At 60.0% G+C, this 24,310-nt stretch overlaps 3 protein-coding genes across 3 annotated transcripts; 1 reads left to right on the top strand and 2 right to left on the bottom strand.

Annotated features, from left to right (window-relative positions):
- Positions 1–372: 372 nt before the first annotated feature.
- Positions 373–19,721, bottom strand: CHLRE_09g397050v5 (uncharacterized protein). Its single transcript, XM_043065829.1, has 47 exons — positions 19,377–19,721; positions 18,675–18,808; positions 18,153–18,204; positions 17,754–17,912; positions 17,583–17,633; positions 17,382–17,436; positions 17,174–17,259; positions 16,975–17,033; positions 16,730–16,796; positions 16,660–16,668; positions 16,244–16,494; positions 15,577–15,730; positions 15,344–15,448; positions 15,090–15,238; positions 14,801–14,915; positions 14,537–14,673; positions 14,259–14,403; positions 13,986–14,130; positions 13,823–13,895; positions 13,599–13,674; positions 13,290–13,462; positions 12,618–13,138; positions 12,182–12,501; positions 11,919–12,047; positions 11,520–11,768; positions 10,779–11,389; positions 10,368–10,666; positions 9,766–9,927; positions 8,814–9,626; positions 7,276–8,603; positions 7,036–7,116; positions 6,384–6,965; positions 6,114–6,249; positions 5,794–6,014; positions 5,570–5,638; positions 5,122–5,388; positions 4,946–5,005; positions 4,723–4,836; positions 4,400–4,486; positions 3,603–4,205; positions 3,268–3,519; positions 3,046–3,159; positions 2,771–2,938; positions 2,526–2,678; positions 2,378–2,424; positions 1,805–2,253; positions 373–1,685 (listed from the first exon to the last, which is right to left on the bottom strand). Exons 1-47 carry the CDS (start codon positions 19,500–19,502, stop codon positions 1,654–1,656), a joined length of 10,188 nt encoding a protein of 3,395 aa, XP_042920882.1. The 5' UTR covers positions 19,503–19,721; the 3' UTR covers positions 373–1,653.
- A 130-nt stretch (positions 19,722–19,851) lies between these two features.
- CHLRE_09g397098v5 (uncharacterized protein) lies at positions 19,852–21,505 on the top strand. The gene is made up of 3 exons (XM_043065832.1): positions 19,852–20,118; positions 20,712–20,738; positions 20,876–21,505. The coding sequence occupies exons 1-3, from the start codon at positions 19,998–20,000 to the stop codon at positions 21,004–21,006; spliced, it is 279 nt and encodes a 92-aa protein (XP_042920881.1). The 5' UTR covers positions 19,852–19,997; the 3' UTR covers positions 21,007–21,505.
- Positions 21,506–21,759: 254 nt separating this feature from the next.
- CHLRE_09g397095v5 (uncharacterized protein) lies at positions 21,760–24,171 on the bottom strand. The gene is made up of 2 exons (XM_043065831.1): positions 23,787–24,171; positions 21,760–22,813 (listed from the first exon to the last, which is right to left on the bottom strand). The coding sequence occupies exon 2, from the start codon at positions 22,701–22,703 to the stop codon at positions 22,437–22,439; it is 267 nt and encodes an 88-aa protein (XP_042920880.1). The 5' UTR covers positions 22,704–22,813; positions 23,787–24,171; the 3' UTR covers positions 21,760–22,436.
- Between the last annotated feature and the right edge of the window lie 139 nt (positions 24,172–24,310).

Raw genomic sequence — 24,310 nt, 5'->3', positions numbered from 1 at the left:
TGGAAAGGCGTGGCGTGCGTCTGCGTAGAGGGGACGGGTGTGCTGTTGTTGGAAAGGCGTGGCGTGCATGTACGTAGAGGGGGCGGCCGTGCTGTTTTTGCTACTATCCACTATACGCAGCACTGGCGGGTTGTGTGCGCATGTGTGCTAGGGACGGTAGATGCAGCACGTGGGAGTGTGACAGGCCGTCATGGGAAGGCGCGGAGTATGGAAAATGCAAGCCCTGATCCTGCCTCCCATGATGTTGCTTCAATTCAAGGGCAGGGATAACCTGCTTCGCTCCGTAGAGTCATCCCATAATGACTGCAATAGCTCACGGAAGACAATGGACACTTTGTATTGCCATGGAGTGTCTGGGGACAGGTCGGTACTCGTGCTCTGGCCTTACAATACAATGTAACAATGATACAGGAATCATGAAATCTTCACTGGAAGAGGCCAATTGCTATCAGATCTGCTGCGTGCCTACCACAGACATAAATAAAGCAAGCCCTCCTCCCACCATGCACTGTCCCTCGTCCGTGGATGCCTTCAAGGTCTTCATATTCCCAACTGCACCCTGCCCTAAACATTTGGTAAACCCGGTCCAGTCAGCACAACATTGTGCACGTGTGTGCCGGACATTCAACTCTAACCTAAGCACATCAGGACATGCACCAGTATGCAACATCTCCGTGAAAGACGCCCCAAAATGCCTACCAGGCAACGAGTCACACTTGTACGGGATGCCCTGATGCCTCCTGCCAACATGCAAAAGAAAGCACACATCAGCACCAACAACGCTAGCTAGCCCACATGGTAATGGGAATAACCAGACATGTGACCCCAAGCCCCCCAGCATTCTCTGCATAGGACCCCCTTCCTGTGCAATGCAGGTCCTTTGGAATGCTCATGTGATGCCCATGTTTGGTCAAAGGCAGCAGTAAAGTACAAGAAACACGACCTATCTAACCCCGCGTGAGGATCCACATCATACATACAGATGCATCAACGAAATACTTGTGTTCCTCGTTTCCTTTCCTGTCAGTCAAAGATGTCGCTCCCTGCAATTGCTATACAGTGCAAAATTCCTCAGTACCGCTGCCCAAGCACAGTGCACCAATTATGGGGCCAGGACTATCATCCTGTTTGCAAGTAGGTTTCACCCACACGCACGGCTTACCGCCAGGCTGCCCGACGCACAGAAACACTCCATGTTCCTGGTTGGTTTTTCTAGTATGTCCCACATCGCACTAGAGATCTCACTAAAAACCTGCTTTGACCAGTAGGCTGCATTTGCTCAGGCGACTGGTCAAGCAACAAGGAGCATGCCACCAATACTTATGTACACCAGCAACCTTTGTTCCTAGCCAGGCATATGATGCGACATGATCAGTCCATGGAATTGTCAGGGCCCCAAAGAGCAAGTGCGTCTGCCTATCTGTGTTTACCATGTGCCGCCCCAAGCCCATACTGCCCCATACTGTCCTGCAGCTGAAACAGCTGCAGCTGCAGCACCAACCACTCAACATTCGCTTGCATTGCACCCAAAGGTGGAGGTAAGGCGCAAAGCGACTGTTCTGAGCAGTCAAAGCTCATTCATCTCCACTCTCCCTATGCAAGGCCGATGGCTTCATTAGGTTGATGGAATCTCGTCATGGCCGTTGGCTGCTGCTATTGGGGCCCCTTAGCAAGGTCCCAGTTGCCTGTGAACGTACACAAACAATGGCAAGTATGTTTGAGGGATTGCTCATGAACCGTGTGCGTATCATGGCATACTGCCATCTCTGAATTTACCCCAATCCTAGCAGCATTGGCCACTCACCAGTGCCACCGTTCGCATGGTGGGAAGCAGGTGATGACTCGTGGCCATTGCCATTCCAGGCAGTGCTGCCATTCATAAGTGACAGCACAGAGGTCCGCCTCGCGCCACCTATCATCCCTGGGCCAGCTGCCCCGCCGCCGGCCCCTGCAGGCTCTGATCCTCCAACAACACTGCTGGACTCAGCTCTCCCTGCATCATCAGCTGGCTTTCCAATCCGCTTTTTCCCCCCAGCATCTTGTCTGGTGCTCGTGCCAGCCGAGCAACTCATGACCAATCGCGTCATTAGTGCCTCCACCTCCAGCTCGGGCGGCAGCTGGCTGAGCAGCTCCGCGATGCGGCGCATCTCGAGGCGGGCGCGGCGTAGGAACGGCCGCAGCTGAAGCCACACGAAAGCAACCGCCCAAACCACCGCCAGCACAAATAAAATGATTTGCTTTGTCTCGGCAATCCTGAAAGGCAGGAAAGGCGTGTAAGGTGGAAGGCGGGTCAGGGCACGTGAGCACCATCTGTCCATCCTGGATTCCTGCTGGCCCATCCTTGGTTTGCATGCTTGCTGCCGTGCAATCAACTCACTCGTAGGCCTTCTGCACCTCCTTGAGGTAAATATCAATGAGGCGATACTGTAAAAGGGCAAGCATCAAATTGGGTCAATCAAGATGTTGCACTCGAAGGCAGGAAACCTCAGTGTCAAAACCACACATCATTAAGCGGAGCAACTCACCATACCACCTTCGACATCAGACTGCGCCAAAGCCCATATAAAGCGGAATTCTGTGGAGTTTAGCCCACTGCTTCCACCCAAAGGTTGTGCCAGCATTGAACGCGTGGCCTTGAAGATAGATGTCATCATTAGGTGCAGCCCATTATTGGTGAGCTGCGATGTGAAGGGTTGGCAAAGACTCTCAAAATAATATGCATAAAAAGACGGACATGGATACAATGGCATGTCCATAGCAACCCCTGCACCTGGTAGTAGGGCGAGGTCAGCGGCTGGCACTTGACGGGATCGAAGCAGAGGCACTGGCCCTCCCCGTACAGGATGTTGGTGACCGTGTGGCCACTCCACACAATGCCCCGGGTCTCTTGCTCCAGGTGCGGCCGGTGGGTGATGTTACTTGGAGCCCAGCCCAGTGCCTACAGCAATGGGAACACAAGCAGGGAAACACAGCAGGCAGCCTGATGGTGACATCCAGCAGCATTTCAGTCACCGTCTACCCCAGACTGAACGACAAACTCCTCACCTCTCTGCCATGCAGCAGCACGTCGTACTCCACCTGCGCCTCCAAGATCTCATGGGACAGCGCCTCATGAGAAGCAGCAGCGGCAGTGGCGTTGCCGGAAGAGGCAGCTAAGTCCTGCAGATGCACAGATAGGGCAGGTGACGGTGAAGGATGGCGGACAAGGTGTATTTATCACCATTGTAACGTTGGTTGTTCATGCTTGGCCACGGCCTCGCAACTTACCAGGGCATAGTAGAGCGTCCTGTCCAGTCGGCTGATGGTGCTGTGCAGGATGCCCAGACTGGCGATGGGACCATCGTTGCCATTGAGCGTGGCAAACACGCTGAGGTCAATGGATACCAGCACCAGGCTCCACGCCAAGAAGGGAAGCACCAGCAGGATGCCCAGGCGTCGTGAGGCCACCAGCTTGCGCCGGGGAGGCTTGGCAGCGCGGGCGGAGCCAGAGCCAGAGTTGGCACCGAAGTGCGGGGCTACCTAAATGCCAACGAAAGGGGCAATGTTAACTCTTTTGTTTGCAAGCGCGATCTCATGAGACTGCACACAAGCGTCACACTTGCCTTGTTGCTAGCCAAGAAGCGGAAGCTCAGCAAGCGGGAGGCATTGTGGGCTGAGAACGATGCTGCAGCCGCTGCACGCGCCATCATGGATGGTGAGGACTGCACTTTGCGGGTACTGATGTGACCACCACCTGTCGCGCCGCAGCCCCTGTCAGCCTTGCTGCTACTGGTAGTTAAGTCTTTGCCGGCGACAGCTGCAGCAGCGATAGCAGCCACCTCATCAGCCATTGCCGCATCGGGACCGCTGCCATCATCACCGTCGCCGCTGTTGTAGCGCGGAAGGGTTCCGGGATGCTCAAAACCGGCTGAGGCCATCGGGCGGCCGGCGCTTTGGATGCGCAAAATTCGTGGCTTTGCAGATGCAGCGACGCCGTTGCTGACTTCGACTGCGACTGCCGGAGGCGAAAACATACCCTTGCCACCATCGTAGAATACCTCTGTGTCCAACAATGCAGGGCTAGGCAATACCAGTGGGTCCGCAATGGCCAAAGCACTACCCGCATCCATGCCTTTTCCGCCGGCACCATCGCCGTCCTCCTCCGCAGCCGCAAGCGTGTTGGCGTTGTTGAGGAGAGCATCCTCGTCTTCGTTACCCGGCTCCAACTGCAGGTTGGAATAGCATTGGGAATACTGTGAGTACGACTGACTGCCTTTCCTAACGAGGTCATGGAGCTTGATTTAGCACGCCGCATGCCAACCACGCAGTTCATTTCCGTGTTACCGCCGCCGTGTTGGTTCCGGGTTCCCGAGCACCTTGAACCCTTTATCATCCCCGCATAACATCTTCTCCAACGCACCTCAATGGACATGTTGGCCAGGCCCCGGACCAGTCCCATTGGCACCAACACGAAAACCGTATACAAATTATAGTGGTAGTTGGTGAACTGTCAAAGGTACAAGTGCGGACAAAAGTAAGGTTAGTCAGTAAGAAGAGCTAACAGGCAAGATGATGGGCAACACCAACGCGAAGAAGAAGGGGATCTGCTACTAGTTACTTTTGTTCTTGCTCCATTGGTATGATTCCGGCCCGAACACATTGATGATAGCAATTGTGTGGTCATCACAGCCAAGCAGTTCGTGGGATAACGCATGTGCACGCCATCAGCGCCTTGACACGCACCTGCTGCGCCTCGTACCAGACGAACGCGCTGGCGCCCAGTCCAATTACGACGCCTTCGACCACAAGTATCATCAGCATGAGGGTGTAAACCTCGCGGCCGTTGCCGATGGTGATCTGAATGTAATAAGTGTTCGAACGTATGAGTTGTGAAGCATGAAGCGGTCGTGGTGTTTGTGAGGCAGGGGCATGGTAGTTACAAATCAGCGCCATGACGTGTGCTCACCTGTACCACTGCGTCGATGGAGTCCTGGTATGCCGGCCACAGCACATCCATGCCGTTGTACTGCACATGTGTTGGGAGCCGACCACAACGGACACCGTATGTAAGAGCTTTATCATATGGCTTTCCACGTGCCTTAACACAAGCAGTGGTCGTGCATGCCCTAGCTGTGCACCCACCACGACAAAGTTGTAGGACGCAAGGGCGGAGAAATCCACGCCCGCCGCAACGTAGGCCTCGGCGGTCTCCGCTAGCTCCAGGGCTGCTGCAACGAACAGGTTGCTCGCGCGCCACAGACCCATCGGCACAGTCTCGCGTATCAGCTCTGGCTCCAGGATCAAGCTGCCATTGGAGCTGTAGCCCGCTGCTGAGAACAACTGACCGGTGATGTTGTCATTGCGGTTGTAGAAGTCAACCACCGGCAGTCGGGGCAGCTCCCAAATGTCCTGTGCAAACGTGAACGGGGCATCCAACCTCAGACGATGCACCAGCATTTGAAGAAATGAGCGCATGCATGATCTAGTTGGTCGCGGCAGGCACTTATTTTTCGCATAACCTGCGAGCGCCTTGCCTGCAGCCCGACCTGAAACCGCCATGTACTCCTGCAGCCATTCACTTGTGACGTACCCGGAAGCCAAAGCCAGTCGGCATGCGGAGCGACTTGCGCTTGCCCAGGAAGATGTCTTGTTGCAGCTCCTACAACGGGCGGGGCGACCAGATGCACAAGGCAAGTGAGTCCGTCCAGTCAGCCAAACACAAACAGGCCCGTATCACAGGTCTCAGCCATACACACAGCACATGTAGCTCCTCACTGCGCATGCGCATGCACCCGCCTCTCGGGGGCCACAAACCTTGAGCTCGAGCGTCATCTCCTCCATCTGAGCGAGCACGCGCCGAGAGGCGATCGCCAAGTCCTCGCCGAACACCTGCATGCCCGCTGCTGGCGTGTGATTGTAGGATGAAGCATTGATGCCGGCGTTGCCAGCTCGCACCGCGTCCGTATGTGTGGTGTAGAGGGTGGCCAGCGTGCGCGCATTAATGGCGATGTCGTGCATGCGTGCGGCGGCGGCACCTGCAAGCAGGCAGAATTGCAGCGCCATTAAGCTCACATGCTCCCGAGCTGGGCTAAGGGCTACTACGCTGCAATTCTGCACCCGCCAGCCCTACGCACCGACGTCATTGAGCTCACGGATGTCATTGAGCTGCAGGTTCAGCCGCGACACCATCACGGCGAAGGTGATCGTGTGGATGACCAAAATGGCGCCCACCACCGCCAGCAGCCGCCTCCACAGCCTGCTGGAGTGAGCCTGCAGAAGGTGCGGGGGTCAGGTTAAATCCAGCCCCAGCAACAGTAGAGGCAACGTAAGCGAAAGCAGGGACAGCAGAATAATAAGCCCACAATCGCGCACCAGGCCTACACCGCGGGCCTACATACACCCACCTGCGACGGTGGCCCCATGAGCAGTCGGTAAAGGCGTTTGAAGCGCTTGCCCGCGCCAAAGGCAGTGCCGACGCCGCTTGCGTCCGAGCCCACTTCGCTCCCCGATCCACCCCCGCCGCCCCGGCCTTGGTTGCTGTCGAGAGCACCTTCAGGTAGTATGCCCTCACGCAGCGCCGTCACGCCCGCGCTGGGTAGCCCACCAGAGCGTGAGCCGCTCGCCGCAGCAAAGGCGCCGTCCAGTGCTGGCCCGGAGGTAACCGTTGCTTTTTCATCCCCCACATCAAGCTTTCCGGCGGTGCCCTCAAGCGTCCTGAGGATTGCCTCGTCCTCAGCAAGTGGGTCGGCACCGGAGCAATGCTTGCGGCCGCGTTGCCGCTGCTGGCCAGCCTCGCCATCGTAGTCCTCATCACTGTCGGCCGAACTCGTGTCTAGGTCATGATGATCTGACCCATATTGACCCATACCGTCGTGGACTTCATCATGACTGGAGTCGTCCTTTGCGTCGCTCTCTGATACCGTACCGGCTGCAGTCGGCCCCGCCGGAACAGCACCGGGAAGAAGCCGCGAGTGGGCAGACGAGGCCTGCAAGTAGAGGGCAAAGCGCATCAAGGGGACTCCTAGAACTCGTGAGAAGCGGCTTACACTTGCTTACCGCCCGGTTTGGTGGTTCAGCATCCGGGTCGATGCCGCTGCTGCTAAGCACCCATGACTCCAGGCGTGACAGATGTGAGCCCTGTGAGCAGGTGGTACAGGTGGTAGATACGTAACGACCGGCCACATACAACCAACGGTGGCTCATACATGTCATGATGGCAACTACGCTATGTCGAAATGATAAGGTTCCACGCTTGGCCGACGGGCTACATAACCAGACGGCTTCTCACTAACGTACCCTTCGGCTGCGCGCAAGGAGGTTGTCGTGCCGCCGCTGCGCTGTATCGGACAACGCCGCCTCAGGCGCTCCGTCGCCGCCGCCAGGCTCATTGAATGACGGCCGGCGGCGTAGCTCCGCAGGCGTTCCGCCGGTAGAACTAACATGCTGGTCGGTAGAAGTTACATGCTGGTCCGCCACACGCAGTGATCCACGTCGGGTTGCTGTTATTGCTTGCGAAATCGCGTCCGCCGTTGCGCTTGCCATGCCGTCCAACAGGGATGCCGCCGCCGCTGCGGCGGAAGCCGCCACTGCTGGTGTGACCGCTATGCCTGCTGGCCATGCCATCGGGGGTGGCTCATGCGCGCTGCCAATGGAGGCAGCGGTCACATCGCCGCCGTCTGCAGCTGCTGGAGCTCTTACTGCTGCTGCCTGCGCCACTGACGTGAGGTTCGGGCGTGGCTTTGAGGACGCGGGCCGAGCACGCGGCGACAGGACCATCGGCTCTGCCGCTGGCATTACTGCAGCGGCTGTGAAGGGTCGGGCTGCTGCGATGGCAGCAGCTTGCTCCGCATGCGACACGACCGCTTCAGGGACAGTGGGAGTGGCTGGACTGGATATTGAAGGAGCTACTGGCGCCGCCGCTGCAGGCAGTGGCGCTAACTTAGCCGCAGCAACCACACCGCTGGCGCGCCTGCCATGTGGGCTGCCGGGTCCTGCCGACACCAGTGGCAGGTCACTGCGGCCGACGTCGTGGAACGCCATTGTTGCTGCCATGGCCTTCATTGACGGCGATGCTGCAGCACAACCCGTACCACCGACTCCGCGGGGTGTGCCTGGCGTTCCAGCTGGCTGCATTGCCGCCAGCACCCCAAGGCCCGTTGCCGAAGTATGCAACGTCCCGGCATTTGAGCCAGCTGCAAGAGTGCCGCTGCCGCTGCCGATCGTGCCAGCCGGCGGGTTCGCCGCCAGCCCAGCGACATCTCCTGCTGCCAGCCATCGCACAAAGCCTGGCTGCACCGGCGTTGGCCGATGCGGGCGCAGGACGATGTACATGCCGCCATCCACCCCCGTGCGACGTACGGCCTGCAGCCGTAGCTGGACCTCACAGCAATCACCGGCATGGCGCGCCGTAAGCACGAGGGGCGGCCCCACGACCCCCGACCGACCAGCATCGCCGGAGCGGTGCTTCAGTGCGCCACGGAGCACCGGAGCCGAGCGGCTGCCAATAGTGTCGGCAGCGGGCTGCGGCATGGTCAGAAGCGCGGCGGCGCCGGCGGGCGGCAGCGGCAGTAGGGTCGCGATGTTGGCATTCAGGAGGCCACCGCTGGGGCTGCCCAGAATCAAGCCTGTAGGGAAAACGTGACAACCACCAGAGGGAAGAGGAGTTGGAAACCATTGAGAGCAATACACTGCGGCCCGAACAAGGTGCCACATACACCAATCCGCGTGGCCATCTCGTCCGACCATCGGCCCCACCCTTTAGCCATTTGGGCTCAGTCACAACCATTGCCCTTCTCCCCCATGTATGCTCCTTGCTCGCAACCGACCACACTCACCCGCCCGGCCCAGCGAGTCGTGTGGGTCCACCCGCGCCACCCGGCCGCGGGCGTCCAGCTCCAGCACGCCCCCGAGCAGGTCCGCACGCCACAGCTCCACCTCAAGCCGCAGGCTGGGCGCCAGGGCCGCTGCATGTAGCGCTGCATGCTGTGCAAGTGGAGTCGGCTGCTGGTGAGACCAGAGCGGTTGCGCTGAAGGCTGTTGCCGCTGAGGCCGATGGGCTTCAGGGGGCTGTTGAAATGGCTGAGTTGGTTGAAATGGCCGCTGGAAGGCGGCCTGTGCATTTGCAGGGATCCGCGTGGGGTCAGCATGCCGGTAACGCCCATGCTGTGCTGGCACGTAGTACTGCTGCCCCTGCTCCTCTGCGCTTTGTTCTCGGTGTCCCTTCTGTGCCGCCGCGAGGTCCTTACTACTCGGCATCGCAGCAGAGCGCCGAACGCTGCGCGACGGCGGACAATTTTGCTGATCTTGCTGCGGCACACCCGACCTGGCATGATCGTGGCTGGCGGTGCGTGATGCGAACGGAGTCTGGACACTGCCACTCCGGCCACTCCTCGGGGATCCGTGCTCCCTTTGCGGCGACGTCCACGGTTGCTGTGTAGGTACCGAAAAGGATGGTGAGCGGCTGCTGCTTATCATGGCCGCCTCCGCACCAGCAGCCGCGACAAGCGGGTTGCGGGGAGACGCAAGCGGGCTGCCCGCCATGCTGCCGATGGGCATCCCGTCCGCACCACGACCGCCGCCGCGGGCGGCGGGCGGCGCGGGCTGTGGAAAGGATTCCTCTCGGGTACTGGCGGCAGTGACCGCGCCGTCTGCAAGGCACATGCCAAAGGCCAGCACACCACACAAGTCCAGCAGTGATAGTATTAGCAAAGATGGGGACATGTCACTGCGCACAGCTCACACTGCAGTATTGCGCATACCGCGAGGTAGGAGCAGGGGCACACGTACCTATCTCAGGAAGCTGACTGCGCGATGGCGCCGGTGTTGCTGATAAGACGGCCGTTTCTGCGGTCATGCCAACTGATGTAAGGCTTGACAGGGGCGGGACTGGGGCGGAGCTGGCGGCATGGGTGCTGCGGGCGGCGGAGGTAAGTTCCGGTAACGCTGCCTCTTGGCAGGGCCACGTTCAGCAATCATGCCGGACGGCACAGACGCCAAACAGGCCGCGCCGGTTGCCCAATCGCCCCCGAATCCATCAGCGCCCCGATCTGCGCACACATGCCGCTCTGTCGCCTCCCCTGCTGGCTGCCTTCTGTCCCTGCTGCGGCCGTCAGCGTCGCCATTTCTGGCGCCTAAGGGAGAGACGCCCGATCCACTATTACGGTCTGCATACGCGCTCGGTTGCTGGTGCTTCTGATGCTGCTGGGTTGAGGATGGGTACTGCTGCTCTGTGGGCTGCAGGGTGTCAGTGCTTCCCTGTTTGACAGGCCGCGAATGAAAAGCTGCGGGATCCTGTTGATACTGCTGAAGCGGCACATACTGTTCTGTTTGCGGGTTTGGCCGCAAGGGCTGTGCACCAGCACCGAAACCGACGGAACTCCCGTACAAGCCTGCCCCTCCAAGCGACGCCCCGCTCCTCAGTCCGCCACCGCCAGGGTACGCGCTGCCGCCACCCGGCATTCTTGTTGGATAGGCAGTGGACGAAGCTGCCGGCGCCGTTGCGTGCGGCCGCCGCACCATGCGCACCACCATGACCGCCGGCACCACCTTGGCGCCCAGTGCCGCCGCCGCCGCGGCCACGTGCTTGTCGCCCAGCGCGGCCCGCAGCCGCTGCAACTCAGCGTCGGCGCTGTCGTCGGCCGGCAGGCTGACGCCCACACGCCAGCTCATGCCCTCGGCCGAGGACCCCCTGGAAGCAAAGCGTGTTGGTGACGTGCACGTGTTAGGACTTCGAGTTTCAAGTTGCTCCCCTGTGCGCAGAGCAGATACGGTATGCCTCCCATTCCTATGCTGCCGCTCACCTCTTGGAAAGCTCCAGCATCAGCAGCGTAAGCAGCTTATCCAGGTCATCCCCCGCCACGGCTAGCGGCGAGTCAGCGGCCACACTGGATGGATGCAGCTGGGCTGCCGCGAAACCCGAAGTAGCGGCGTCGTGTGCCACAACCGAGCCAGAGGGCGTCCGGACAGCATTGCCAGCTGCTTCGCTGCCAGCCGTTCCGGATGCCATGCGCACTAGGTCCACGGCGCCGCTGCCTGCGCGCCTCAGGTCGCCTTTTATCCGGTCGGATGAAAAAGGAGAGGCCACAGCGCCCGTTGCTGTGGCAATGGACGCTGTAAGCGTTTCTTGGACGTCCTGCTGCTGCTCAAGGCTGCTGCTGCCTGTAGGGTCCGCAGATGGACTTCGGACCTGTTCCAGTACTTGCTGGCCCTGGGTTTGCTCCCTACGCTCCTGCTCCTGCTGCTGCTGGCCCTGCACCTGTGCCGCCAGCTGGAACACGTCCACCAGGTCCGCCAGCGAGCGGCCAACCATTTGGCGTGGGTCCACGCCGAACAACGACGCGGGCGCTGGGTCGGCGGCGGTGATGGTGCCGGACAGGTCCACTGTCAACCGCATGCGCCGCTCAGCCATGGCCTGCGCGCGCGCAGCAATAGGATAAAGGCAACACAGCTTAACCCGCTGATTGCAGTGTATTGGGGTCAGCACTGCGCAAACCCTACACCTTCGGGCTGACATGCACGTGGCCTCGTCACTCGTCGCGCACCTGATTTCGCGTGCGGCGCTCGAAGGCCATGACGTGCACGCGCCCGGGGCCCTTAGGCGTCGTGCTCAGTCGCTGCTGTAGCCGCATGCGGAATGGCACATCGACAGGCCCCTCGCTCTCGTCATAGCCGCACAGGCTCAGTGTCACGCCGCTGCGGCAGCTGTGCGGCGGAGGCTGTGGCGCGCCGTGGCCAACCGCAGTAGCAGCCGCGTTGTCGCCCCAGGACTTGCCCGGGGGAACCGCCAGCAGCTGCAGAGGTTGCACGTGTAGGGTGTGGCTGGTCAGGACAGGCCCAACAATGCCTCAGGCTGACAGGTGTCGTACACTAGCTACCAGCAGCTTAATCCACCGCACGCAGTACATACATGAAGGGCACGTGAATGCTGCTGGGCCACTCACGTGCATCCACGGACGGTGTATGAGGCCGTACGGCTCGGGCATCAGCGCTGCCAGACCGGCATTGCGCACGCTCTCCACAGACCGACCCAGAGCCGCGGCCATGGCAGCCGTCACGTGGAGCAGGCGGCCCTGCATGCATAAGAAACGGGAGTGATCCTTATCAACGAACGCAAGCGGAACATCTGGTTCAGTTGGACAGAGGGCCCATTTCATCGCCCGAACAAGGCGTACCGTGCAAGACACATGCTGCTTCCATAGCATACCTTCTGGTCGGCAACCAGCATGAGCTCGGAAAACACAGCTGGTGAGCGCAGCAGCTGAGGCAGCACCGATGCCCGGCGACCGCGGCCTGTCCCTCCTAGCTCGTAGGCAAACGGTGGTAGGAGCGAGTCCTTTGCATTTCCACCGTAGCCAGCGCTGGCTATCGCCATGTATGCGGAAGCGCTCGCAGCGCCGCCGCCGCTGTAGTGCACCGAGTCATGCATGGCGCCACCGGGCGTGGTCGACGGGACAGCGGCTCCTTCGCCGTTGGCATTCGGGTCGGTGTGCAGCGAGATTACCACGTACCGCACGGAGCCAAACGCTGCAAGCACATGGAAAATGGGTATGGCATCAAGCGGTTGAGTTCCATATCCCATGTTCCGTTAATGCCGCACATACAGAACAACCGGCACCAATGCACCACTTGGTTTACCTCACCATCGGCGGAGAGTATGGTAGTGAGAGGGATGGAGCCACTGTACTTATGGCGCCACTCCAGACCTGGCAGTGTCGCGGTCGGCTGAGGCTGGTTGGCGGTGCGCGAGCCCACACCGCGAACAATACCACCAACCTCGCCGCTGGCACCATTGCCGTGGGCTGACGTATCGCTGGCATCAAGAGCTGCATCCGCCTTTCCTCCGCCGCCAGCAGTGTCCCGTGCGAGCATCAGAGCCGCGAGGCTGAAGCCGAGCAATTGGGACCCAGTGCTCCTGCCCATGCCACCATGTCCAATCCCGCGATCTCCACCTTCCGCAACACCCGGCGATCCTGGCCCCGTGGAGGAACCTAGCTGACCCTGCTGTGCAGCGCTTAGCGGCTGAGACGGTGGCACACCAGGTCCGGTCAGATCTCCTGAGCGACAGCGGGAGCGGCCGGCAGCAACTGCCGCAGCAGCTGTCGCGGTGGCCTTGGTTGCGATGGGCGGCGTCAGCAGCGACTGCTGCAGGTCCTTGATAACGCTGCGAGGCGGCACACGTGTGCATGGAGTGATGTGAAAAGGATAATATGTATAACTGCCCGCCCAGTGTTGCCCGCCCCTATCTACGCTGCATGGCACAAGCAACTACCGCAGGTGGCCGACCCTGGTCACAGAATGAGCACACCACTTACACATCCACAGTGGGCGCATCGTTGACGAGTGCCGACAGCGGCTGCCCCAGCAGCTCTCCGGGGCCATAGCCCAGCCAGTCGTAGAAGCCCTCTTCAGCTGCGATCAGCGTGTTACCCGTGGCGCCCGCCGTGCCGCCGCCGTTGCCCATCACCCAGGCGCGGACCACGCCAGGCTGCGAGGCATACATGGGCACACCAAAGCGTGAGGCCGATTCGGGTCAGCTTGTACAGGCGGCTTCGGCAGCAGCCCTTCATCACTGCGAGGCCCCTCCGGCCAAAGAGCTGGAACCATTATACACACGCACGCACCTGGGGCGGCAGCGGCTCCATGACGCCCATGAAAACACTGTCCTCGCTCAGACCCGACACCTTGCTTATGCGTAGCCTGCCCGGCGGGACCAGTGGGAGAGGAGAGAGGATGTGGATCAGCTTTCATATTGGCCAACCAGATGACTTCTCATGAGACAGCTCCCATGCCGCCAAGGCCACCCCAAGCTGCATCCCCAAAGATCCATTGACTACACAAATCACACCTGATGGGCGCCACGCTGCGTGTCTTGGTGAGCGCCACAAAGTCCGTGGTGCGGTCCAGCACATGGGAGACGCCTGCAAGCCGCATAACGACAGCCGTAAGACCGCCCGTACACCAGGCCTCATCCAGCCATCTGCATTCCTAGCGTTTTCCCCTGTTCTCACCCGTCTGGATGTAGTTGCGCAAGTAGGCGTTGTGCCTGTCCCCAAAGGGCGGCGGCATGATGCACGCAACGTCACGGTCCTTGAGCTCGCCCTTGGCATACCCCAGCAGCGCGTGGACCTCGGGTGTGGCGACTTGGATGATGCCCTTTAGGCGGACGGGTGCAGCACAAGACGCCAAAGGATGATGAAGGCTACAGCGAGTGACAAAGTAAAGGCGCTTCAGCTCTACCGCACTGACAGGGTGCGCCGCAGCCTCACACCAGCCTCGCGCACCTGTGAGTTGATGAACAGGGCTGCCAGGCCGTCCACCGCCATGGCGCCCCCGCCCCCCGCGGTGGCCCCCAGCGCCACCAGGGCGCCGCCCAGCTGCATGGCCTCCTTGGCATGCTCCTCGCGCTCCTCCAGGCGGTCGGCCTCGCTGCACGAGTAGCAGGTGTAGTCAAGGCGTGACTTTAATAGCAAGGCACAACAGACAGCCTCAGTTGCTCTACATCCACATGCCGCGACATGCACACGCCCGTGTCCCGGAGTGCCTCAAGCCCCCAACTTACGTGAACCACTTGGCGGCTGCCCAGGGGTCGAACTTGACGGATTCCAGGAAACGGCCGTACAGCCGCACCAAACGCGCGTTGTGGCCGTGGCGCGTCAGCACGCTCTGGTAGGCGCGCTCGGCGGAGCGGATGGATACCTGCAAGATGTGGGGCAGCGCGTGCAGGTTAAGTGCCTCCGTTTGATACCGGAAAGCCCAAACTAAAGACCATCTTAGCCGGTTCCTGGAGTCCTAGCCGGTCCCAGAACCCTCCGCGCCCATGTACCTCAATTCGGTTGATGGCGTGTGTAAGGCGCATGAAGGACACGCGTGAGTGCAGCAACATGCTCCAGAACGCGCGCATCGCCAGAAGCGCCTCCTTGTGAGCTCGCGTCACCAGCCTAGACGAGGGCCACGGGATTGTCAACCTCGTTATGTGTGTATTTGTATATTACAGAGTCGGCCACGCAGGCAGCACGTCTAAGTCGATTGGGAGCTGCACAGACTGCGACATTTTCATGTGCATGTGCAATGCATCTTGCGCCTGTCTCCTCCGCCCTGCGCAGCTTCCCGACCTGTGGCTGCGCTGGAACTCGACGTATGACACCAGGTCCACAACGCCGTCACCCGCCCCATTGACGCCGCTAGCCTTCTGCGTGTGCTCTTGCTCGCGGCTGAAGATGGCGAAGCGGTCGAGCAGTCCCGGGGACTGCTGCTTGGCAGCCTGGGCATGGCAAGAGCAAGAAGCAGGGCGTAAGCGGGCTGGGTGAGGAGGCGCAGTCGAATGAAACACACGCGGACCTGAGGTTCCATTCCAAAACCTGCACACCTGCAGCTGCGTGTATCCTGACTGGTAGCTGCCTTGAACATCGATGAGGAAGGAGGAGTACAGCAGTGTCATACGCGGGTTGGACGGTAGCTGCATGATGCCGGCCTGCAGAGCAAGGAGAGGTTAGGGCCAGGAAGGCCGTTGAGGATACGGGCTTGACAAATAGTTACACGACCAACACGGCGAGCTCCAACAAGTACCTCATATGATCTGCGCCCAGCAGTCCACCGTACCTTGACAATGACCTCCCCCAGCGCCATCGCCTCGGGCTTGAGCGTGTCCTCGTCCCCGGGAATCCAGTCGCGGCAGGCGCGCAACGCCACCCCCACTTCCCGCGCGTCCTCGAATTTGCATATGTATTTGGATGGCAAGCCCGGTGTGGCGGTCCTGCGTGAAGGGGGAGGATAGGGAACGTCGAGTCAACGCGCCGGAGTGTGGCATGCCTCGGCACGGGGGGCATTTGGCTTGCGCCGGGTGTTCCTCTGCTCGCCTACGTTTTGCATACACGCTTGCACCATTATAAGGAATGGCGACCAGGACTAATGGAAGCGCGCGAGCACGGCCAACTGGATAAATGGGTTTGCTGCAGCAGTCGAGCGCTATTGTCTCCACGTCCTGGCCTCTAAAGGAATGACTATCGCATTAATACAGTAGGAATAAGCGCCGTCAACAGGGACAGCGAAAAAACGTGTCTGATAAACTGTTGCCGCGAAAGCGCTGATGGTGCTGAAAGAGCTGCTTAGTGTTATGCGGTAATCAACATGATAGTAATTAAGCAATTCAGTTTTCCATGGTTTTCCCTTACAACAACTCGGTTGCGGGATGCTGACGAATGACACCCGTGTCGCGGTGCGCACAACGCCCTGTTTCTGCACCCCCGTCCCCGTTTAGAGCGCTCACCGGAATCTTTCCGCCACAACGACGCAGAAGTAATGCAGCCGCGCCCAGCACGCAGCCATGCCGGCCAGGGCAGCGGGGCCCATGCCGATCCACAAGGCCAGTGTGACCTGGTGCTGGAACTCCTTGCGCCGTTCCGGCTGCCGGGCGGATGGCGTCATGAAAGCCAGCACGCACAGCAGCGCAGAGCAGTACAGCACGCAGCCGTAGGTGGCGCAGCGGGCGTAGTTCACAACTGCGTACGTGGCGGGCACCTGCACGCAAGGGGTTGAGCAAGGCCATTGACAGGGGGGATGGAAACCTCGGCACCATCGAAGAAGGCAGTGCAGGCTGTGATAGTTTGAGATCACCCGCGGCCCTCAGACTGCTGCCATTGCTCCTATGCATTCTTGCGCCTCTATCTGCATCAGCCGACTGACCCATTTCAGCTGCAGGTACAGCAGCGCCACAAACACGGTCATGTACAAGCAAGACCGCAAGCCAGCGCACGTCCCCGGCCAGCATCACGGCGGCGATGGCGGCTATGGACTTGAGGCCAAAGCACAGGCCCTCGGTGCTGCAAGTAGGGGACAAGAGGGATGGGGAGCGACACACCAGAGGTGTGGTAAGTGATACCATGAGTGGTAACGTGTCTGCACGGCAGCACGTGTTGCCTGAGAGGCTGCTGCTTGGAGACAGAGCTTTCAGGAACATTACCGTAGCCTAACAATATTCGCGCAAGCGCGCCGCTCTACCTGGAGTGCATGATCGCCAGCGGCTGCCGTGAAAGCGGGTTCAGGTCCATCTGGCTCAGCTGTGAGGGCAGCGCGACAGGAACCATGTGGGTCAAGGGCTCCGTAGGCAGAATGTGGCGGGTCAAGGTAGCCTGGTCATGCCACTCGCAGTTGTTTAGATACAACACCCCACGTGCATGCGCGGGACACGCGCGCTCACCACCATGGCGCTGGCCATGACCTCGAACACCAGCAGCCCCACCACCGACACCGCCACGTGCACCAGGTGAGGCATGGACCAGCAATCTGCAGCGGCGGAGAGGGAGCAGCCGCAAGATGCAGAGCAGCAGATGCGCGTAGGTCGTAAAGCTTTGTCAGGCGTGTGGGCTAGATACTATAGCCTAAGCACCAGCCCTTAGGACACTCACAGACTTCTGGAAACAGCGCGTTGTAGTACCGCAGCTGTGGCGGGCCGCCCATGTACTGCGCCATGTGTCGCAACGATAGCGGAAGAGTGAGGAATGGTATGCGGCAAAATGGTCACACGCACTTCAACATTTGATGCATCAACTGCTTGCATGCTAGCAACACCAAGACAGGCCGGAGCAGACAGTAGCCCCAGCACTCACGTGGCAATCCAGCGTGCCCAGAAGCAGCGTCAGTGTGGCGATGTCAAGGACCTGTGGAATGGGCGGGCCCGCTATTCCATGGGTATTGGTTGGTGGTGACACACCGCCCGGCCGCAAACAAGACAGCCAACAAGCGTTGCGGTCGCATACCCGTCACGACCTGGCTCGTACCTGGAAAAAGATGAGGCCGAACCAGCGCAGGAAGGCGATAGGCCAGACCTGGTCAAAGCGGTTGTTTGAAAACTGGTACGCCACCCACATGCTCAGCAACACATTCAGTGCCAGCAACGCCAGCAGCATGTAAAGCACGATGAGAAAGAAGGTGTAGCCCTGCAATGGGGCGTTGGGCAAGCCAAGGCAAAGTGAAATGGGGGCGGGGCGGAGCGCTCTCGAAGGCTGGGTCACATAGTGTTGTAAGGGCATGACAGGCGTCCCAATCAGTTCAAACGTCCCCGTATTAGGTTCACCTGAATGACTAGACCAGGAAACCACATGGAGTATACACCATCACTCAGCCCCCACCGCCCACTCAGAACACTGCATCACCGCGCTCCGGTTTCACTGGCTTACCCGGTCTAGAAGGATCCAATCCAGCTGGATGAACGATGCCGCCTTCCATATCCTGGTTTGACGGTAGGGGTAGCAGTTTACATGAGTACAACATTTGCATACGCACACAAGAGCATACGGTACACAGAGCTTGGTCCCTTTCTGAAGCGAAGGGAGACTGCTACGGGCAGGGTTTCCAATAGCATCCCATTAATCCCACATTTTCGCTAGAGTACCCAACGACAACCGGCTGTGCAGTAACCACATGTTTATGCCGCTCCCACATCAGGTGAGAGGTTCAAAGGGTTTACTGCCAGCCTAGTGCCAGGGGGCTGCGAGGTCATTCATACTGTACCGCCGGTATCGTTTCGCAAAACGCGTTGGTGCTTTTCTCAACTGCAGGTGAAGCCCTTCGCCCGCCCGCTCCTACATCGGCCCTAGACGCGCATGTGTGCATATTTGCGCGCACATCTGCGCCGCCAGTCTGGCTGCCCAGACTACCAAGAGGTGGGACTATCTCGAAGCCCGCACGCATGCACGCACTTGCTGTTAACGTTGATGTCGAATCCGTACGCCGGGTTGACCACCAACAGCCACAGCTGCCAGAAGTCCAGCACCAGGCGTGACACCGCAAATCGCAGTGTGGCCTTGTGCTCCTTAGATACCGTGTACAGGACCTGACAGGGGTTTGCGCAGAGAGCGTTTTGCAGCAGGGGACAAGGCAGGGCGGGAGGGGACTATTGCATACATGGTTGTGCATCACGGAGAAAACGAGACAGCTGAGTCCAAGCCCAACCCAAAGGGAATATGCAAGGGGCGGTTAGGGAAGCAAGCGAGGGCAGCGAGCCTGGTCGCGGAGGCGGTGAAATGGATTGGTGTCGGTTACTGCAGCTGTTCAGGGACTACTGGTGCTGCATACTAGTAAGTGGGACCAGCCCAAAGTCCCACGCTCAAGTCCCCACCGCCCCACGGATGGGCTTTGCATTGCAGCCCAACAGTAATACAACTACTGTCTTTGCCAATGAGATGTCACTAGAGCGCGGCCCCAACCGTGAGGTTCATACTGCTGCACTCCTGGCTGGCACCGCAGTCCGCGTCATCGAGCCATAGCCACGGTGCGTGCCCCTGCAGCACCCGCGGCCGGACTGCGGCGCAGCTGAACTCGTGCTTCACAGCGAGAATATATGTCATAAGGAGTGGCCCATGATAAGATCCTCCTCGTGAGGGCTATCTCCTGCCGCTCACCCCGAAAACGCCTTGTTGCAGCGACGAGTGTTCCTCGAAGCCCTCGTCTGTTTCTGCATTGGGCTCGCCTTTTGGTCTGCATGTGAATCGTGCATACCAACCCGTAAATAGGTGCACAGAGGGCATCGTCAGACACGCGTTGCGCCATTCTGTAGGATTCAGACAGAGTCCCCGGAACTTACATAAACTGAGCAGAGCTCCGCTGACCAGAGGCAAAGCTGCTGCCAAAGCTTGACACAGACATCGAGCTTGGCAGCACCTTGATAAGAGGGAGGCGTCCTGGCCTCTGGGAGCCCTAGTGATAATGCAGAAGCGGCAATCTTGGTCCCAAGACCTCAGCTTTATAGTTTATTAGCATGGGTCCCTGAGAAACGCACTAAACTCACAGCAACCTAAACTCACAGCACCTGAGGGCCCAAATCCTCTATGCCACTAAACAGATCAACCATTTCTATATTCTTTGGACTCTGAAAAAATGTAGGCCAAAAAAGAGTCCGGGGAGGGGCAGTGGTCACGATACGCGTGACAACGAGCACGTAATCAATTTATTGTGTAACACGTATTGAGGAATACGCTAGTACTGAGTGTCACGTGTTATTGACATCACGCTCGCCATTCGAAATGAGCGGCGAAACCGAATGGCAGGGATGCAAATTTGAGACCGCCTCGTCCCAGACCATCGGCGCAGTGCTGGCGCATGATGACATTGGCAAAGCTGGTGGCTGTGACCTTACAGCTGCGGGTGGGACATGCTAGGGAAAAACCGTGGGGCCTTGGCTGCAGGGAGGCCCACGGGGAGGCCCGTCTGGCGGTCAGGGCTCCTATCTTAATGTCTCCAGACATTAATTGGCCATTTTGGCCGTTTCCTAGACATTCCTCCTGGGGACTAATGTCTGAGTCAAGACATTGTTCGCCCGGTTTTGGGGCGGCTTTTGTCCGAATTCCTATGGAGAAGCCCCCAAACCGCCATGTGCCCAGACAAAAGACGGCGGCCACCCGGCCGTTTTTGTCTGAGCCTAGACATTGCCCTGAAAACAAGATACCACCCCTGCTGGCGGTGGTGGCGGCGAGCCCGCCGGCGGTGGTGCTGGGGCGGCGGGCGTGGGCCCGGAGCCCCGGACCCTGATATGGGTGGTGGCGAGTGCGACTATGGGACCATCCTGTCCGCGGCGGATGTCGTGGCCTTGCTGGCTGACCACGATGAGGCCCCCAGCGCTGGCACTACCTTTGAGGCGGTCCTGCAACAGGTACTGCATAACGACTGCCTTGAGGATACCGCCCTTCATGCACTGACTTTGTACGTCCCCCCCCCCATGGATGTTCCCCGATGCGTAGGCACGGAAGCAGGGATGGGCTCCAGCGGTGAGTTGTTCCGGTGGATGCGATCCTGATCAGGTCATTGTTGCTTGTGTTATCTGATGCTGGGTACCTGCCAGTGCCGCATGCGCTGTGGTGCGCTGAACGTACGTATGTTGCGCACACACCACTTGTTGGGACAGGCGGACTGGCGCTGCTGTCTGCGGCAGTGGGCGGCCTACTCCTGCTGCTGGCGCTGGTGCTTGATCGCGGTGTCAGCAAGGTGGACGGGGCCGTGCAGTACATACGTGCAGGCATTTATCGCGCACAATGACCCACACCTGGCAGGCACCTACAAGACCATCCGCGGACTCGGGTTTGTACGCAGCGTTCGCAGCGTGCCCCGGCAGGTCAGGCTATTATCGTGGGCAATCACCTTCAGCCACAGACGGTGTGGTGTGGCATGGTGTGGTGTTTAATCAGGTCGATGTCCCGTTTCCATGCATATGGATTTGCATTATTTGTTGCCTAGCATCTTTGCCGTACGTAACTGTACAGCAGGGGGCTCGCAATGGTAGGCTGCCCTTTCCCATGTCCGCAATGGTTGCACGTTAGGATGGTTGCAGACTAATGTGTTAGGTTGCGTCATAAGGACTAGTGCACTTGCGGTTTGCCGTGCACAAGCAACACAGCAACCGCGCGCACACGCACGAGCACTTCATCGCTTAACGCAGTCGGTGACGAGTCGTGCACTGTGGTCATGTAGTGCTGCTTGAGTGGAGGAGGCGGGCGTGCGGCCGATGCGGGGGCGCAGGTTGTAATTGTTATGGATACCGATTTTGGTCGTTGCCCCTGCTGTGGCGTTGGCCGCCCGTCCCTGTCATGTATCCCGCCGCCCAAGAGCGGCACACACAAATGAACGCAAGTTCATTTGCAGCACCTGGGGCCTGGCACGGGGACTGGAGGTCGTCTGTAGGTGTGCCTGTTGAGTGACATGTGGTCGGGCCGTTTGGGTGGCGATCCTGGGGAAGTGCTGCAACCGAGGACAGAGTGCGGCATTGCCCTACAGTGTACCCAGACGGCCAGACGCTTAATGTAACTAGAAACACATCCTTTTTGGCTTGAAAGCGTACCACGCACCGGCATCCCTTCTGAAACCGGATACAAGTCCGCGCTGGTCCGCGGCGTTTTCATCTTCTCCCAGGGTGCCAGGGGCCGGCCTTGCACGTTGACTGCACTTCCAGCTCAACGGCTTCCTCAGTGAGCAGTTCAAAGGGCGCGCCGCCGGCCACACCCTTGCGCCACGTGTCACGGAGATGGCATGTCGAGCTTTCACACCAATAAGGAGAGGCCCGCCCAGCATCCCACATTCCCACAATCCCACTGCTGCTGCCGTGCTGTTTGGGCCCGCCTTCCCAGCCTGCCGCTCACGTTTGCAGCTTATAGCCGCTGCGCAAACCAAGGACTGCTGTACATCCGAGCAGTACGGTAACCGCTAGCGGGTTCGGGGCCGTGAAGGCGCTGCAGCGTCCCGTATGCGGCCCGTGTGACATGTACATGGGCCCTCGGGGGCGCGCCATGTTCGTTTGCGTACAATACGAGCGCATGATGTCATACGGCGTACCACATCGATTCGGACGCTCCTTGACCTTACGTGCTTTGCAGCCGCCCACCGCATGGCCAGGCCCCAGTGGGCCGGCAGGCACGCAGCAGAACGGCCCTACCTCTGCACACCGTCCCTTCCTGCGCAGCGCGCTCAGCTGCTCAGCCTGTGCGGCCCTCCTGCGCCTCATCCACCGCCCCACCCGCCACCACCTCCAGCCCCTGCCCCTCCCCGCCTTTCCCGTCACACACCTCCCCACCTTTCCCCGCCGCCGGCCGCCCCCGCCGCCTCCGTTGGTTCGGCACCCCATCCGGCGCGCCGTACCCCGGCGTCGGCTGCGCCCCCACGCTCGTCGTCTCGGCCGCCACCGCCGCCACCGCCGCCTCCGCCGCCCAGTCTCCTCCGTGCATGCGGTCAAGCAGGGCCATAACCTCGCTGCGATGAGCTCCAGCCGCGTCAGCACGGCGCCGTGCTTGGCGGCGCCGCCGCCCGGCGTGTCGGCGGCGTTGGGGTCGTCACACAGCTGCCGCGGCGTGCTCTGCACGCAATGGGCGGGGTGGGAGGCGAGGGTTTGGGTGCAGAGTGAAGGGTACGAAGACAAGCACCAGGCAGAGCGACGGGGCCGCATTCCCCGGGCAAGGGTATGGAAGGAACAAGCGTCTTCGGTTGCTGGCTTGCTGCCGAACCTTGAATTACTACCCCCGCCCCTCCCGCCCCCCTGCCTCTCCCCTAACCGCCCCCTTCCCCTCCCCTTGCCCCCGTACCCCCTGGCCCTCGTGTGGCCCCATGCCGATACGTGCTTGCATGTATGTTGTTGCCCACTGACTGTTTCCCTCCTCTCTCTTGCCACCCAGGCTCGTGCTTGTATAATATTGTTGCCTTTTTAGCTCGAGCGCTTTTCCGCTCACACCATCTGCCTTTCCCCTTGCACATGCGAACATCCCGCCCGGGCTGCATTGATGTCGTCTAGATGGGGATTAAACGTGTGTATAGTCTGCATTGCTTGTTAGGATGTGCATACGTCTGTTTGAGCGAGAGTGGCGGCTACTGTCAGCACCGCCCACATGTGCAAGACCGAAGTGCTCGTAGTCTCGTCTGTACTGGTTTGCGGGATGGTTGGCTGGGAAGCTGGGAACTCAGTGTATTTCGGAGTTGGGGACTGTCGAGTGCCACTCCGTTGTCAAAACATAGGCCACGCTCTCTGTAGTAGGACAGTCGGGAAAAGACACATCTAGATGCCCCAGGGCGCCGTCCGCAGGGTTACATACTTGTGTGCCGTAGAACTTCCGTGTTCCGCCCACACTCTCCTCCTCGCTCTTTTGCATTGGGTTCGGTTTAGTTCGGGCTGGCATTCACAACCCTCACCCCCGCCCACCCCACACACACAGTTTCCAACGCACCCCACAGTCCCCCGCGCGAATCAGCTGCACCCTACGGGACTTTACCAACTTGCCTTGCCACTGTCCCATCGCACATCCACAGTCCCCCGCAGCCCCCGCGCCTGCCCCCACCTGCATTGTGGCCATGAATCGCCCCGGCCGCACAAATTCGGGCTGTCCGGCGTGGAAGGCCGTCTGCGGCTTCTGCCACGGCGCCGCGCCCTCCTAGTCCGTCTCGAAGGCGCGCGCCAGCAGCCATACGCGCCGCACCGGGTCGCTCGCCGCCACCAGCTCCTTCAGAAAGGCGGCGCACCTGGGGTTGTCGAGGAGGAAGGGGATTGTTTCCAAGTCACGGTCACGAGACAAATGGCTATGTGGCGGGAAGAAGCTGGCCCTTTGTGCTGCGTGTTCCGACGGGGGGGAAGTGCAAAACCCCGGGCCAGTTCGGCGCGGTGGACGCTCGGCCATAATTTCTAGCGCAGCGGATGGCTCCCCAGCAGCGATGAAGTGTTGATTCTCAAATAAGGGGCATGAGGGGAGTGCGAGGGCACTACGCGGGGGACATTGGGGAGGAACTGTGTGCAAGCGCAGCATGTGACTTGTGCCGGGCCCATCACCGCCAACGTTTCGCTGACGGAATCGCGATCCGAGCAGCC

The sequence above is a fragment of the Chlamydomonas reinhardtii genome, chromosome 9, assembly GCF_000002595.2.
Source record: "Chlamydomonas reinhardtii strain CC-503 cw92 mt+ chromosome 9, whole genome shotgun sequence".
NCBI classification, from domain to species: Eukaryota; Viridiplantae; Chlorophyta; class Chlorophyceae; order Chlamydomonadales; family Chlamydomonadaceae; genus Chlamydomonas; species Chlamydomonas reinhardtii.
This window is presented reverse-complemented; position numbering and strand designations above follow the sequence as displayed.

Coding starts and splice junctions, on each gene's coding strand:
- CHLRE_09g397050v5 (XM_043065829.1), bottom strand. CDS start 19,502: ATGCCCTCTGTGCACCTATTTACGGGTTGGTATGCACGATTCACATGC. Junction 13,896..13,985: donor GCGCAACTACATCCAGACGG/GTGAGAACAGGG, acceptor TGCGGCTTGCAG/GCGTCTCCCATGTGCTGGAC. Junction 5,639..5,793: donor AGATGACGCTCGAGCTCAAG/GTTTGTGGCCCC, acceptor CGCCCGTTGTAG/GAGCTGCAACAAGACATCTT.
- CHLRE_09g397098v5 (XM_043065832.1), top strand. CDS start 19,998: ATGAGCGGCGAAACCGAATGGCAGGGATGCAAATTTGAGACCGCCTCG. Junction 20,119..20,711: donor CTGTGACCTTACAGCTGCGG/GTGGGACATGCT, acceptor CCCGATGCGTAG/GCACGGAAGCAGGGATGGGC. Junction 20,739..20,875: donor AGCAGGGATGGGCTCCAGCG/GTGAGTTGTTCC, acceptor TTGTTGGGACAG/GCGGACTGGCGCTGCTGTCT.
- CHLRE_09g397095v5 (XM_043065831.1), bottom strand. CDS start 22,703: ATGGCCCTGCTTGACCGCATGCACGGAGGAGACTGGGCGGCGGAGGCG.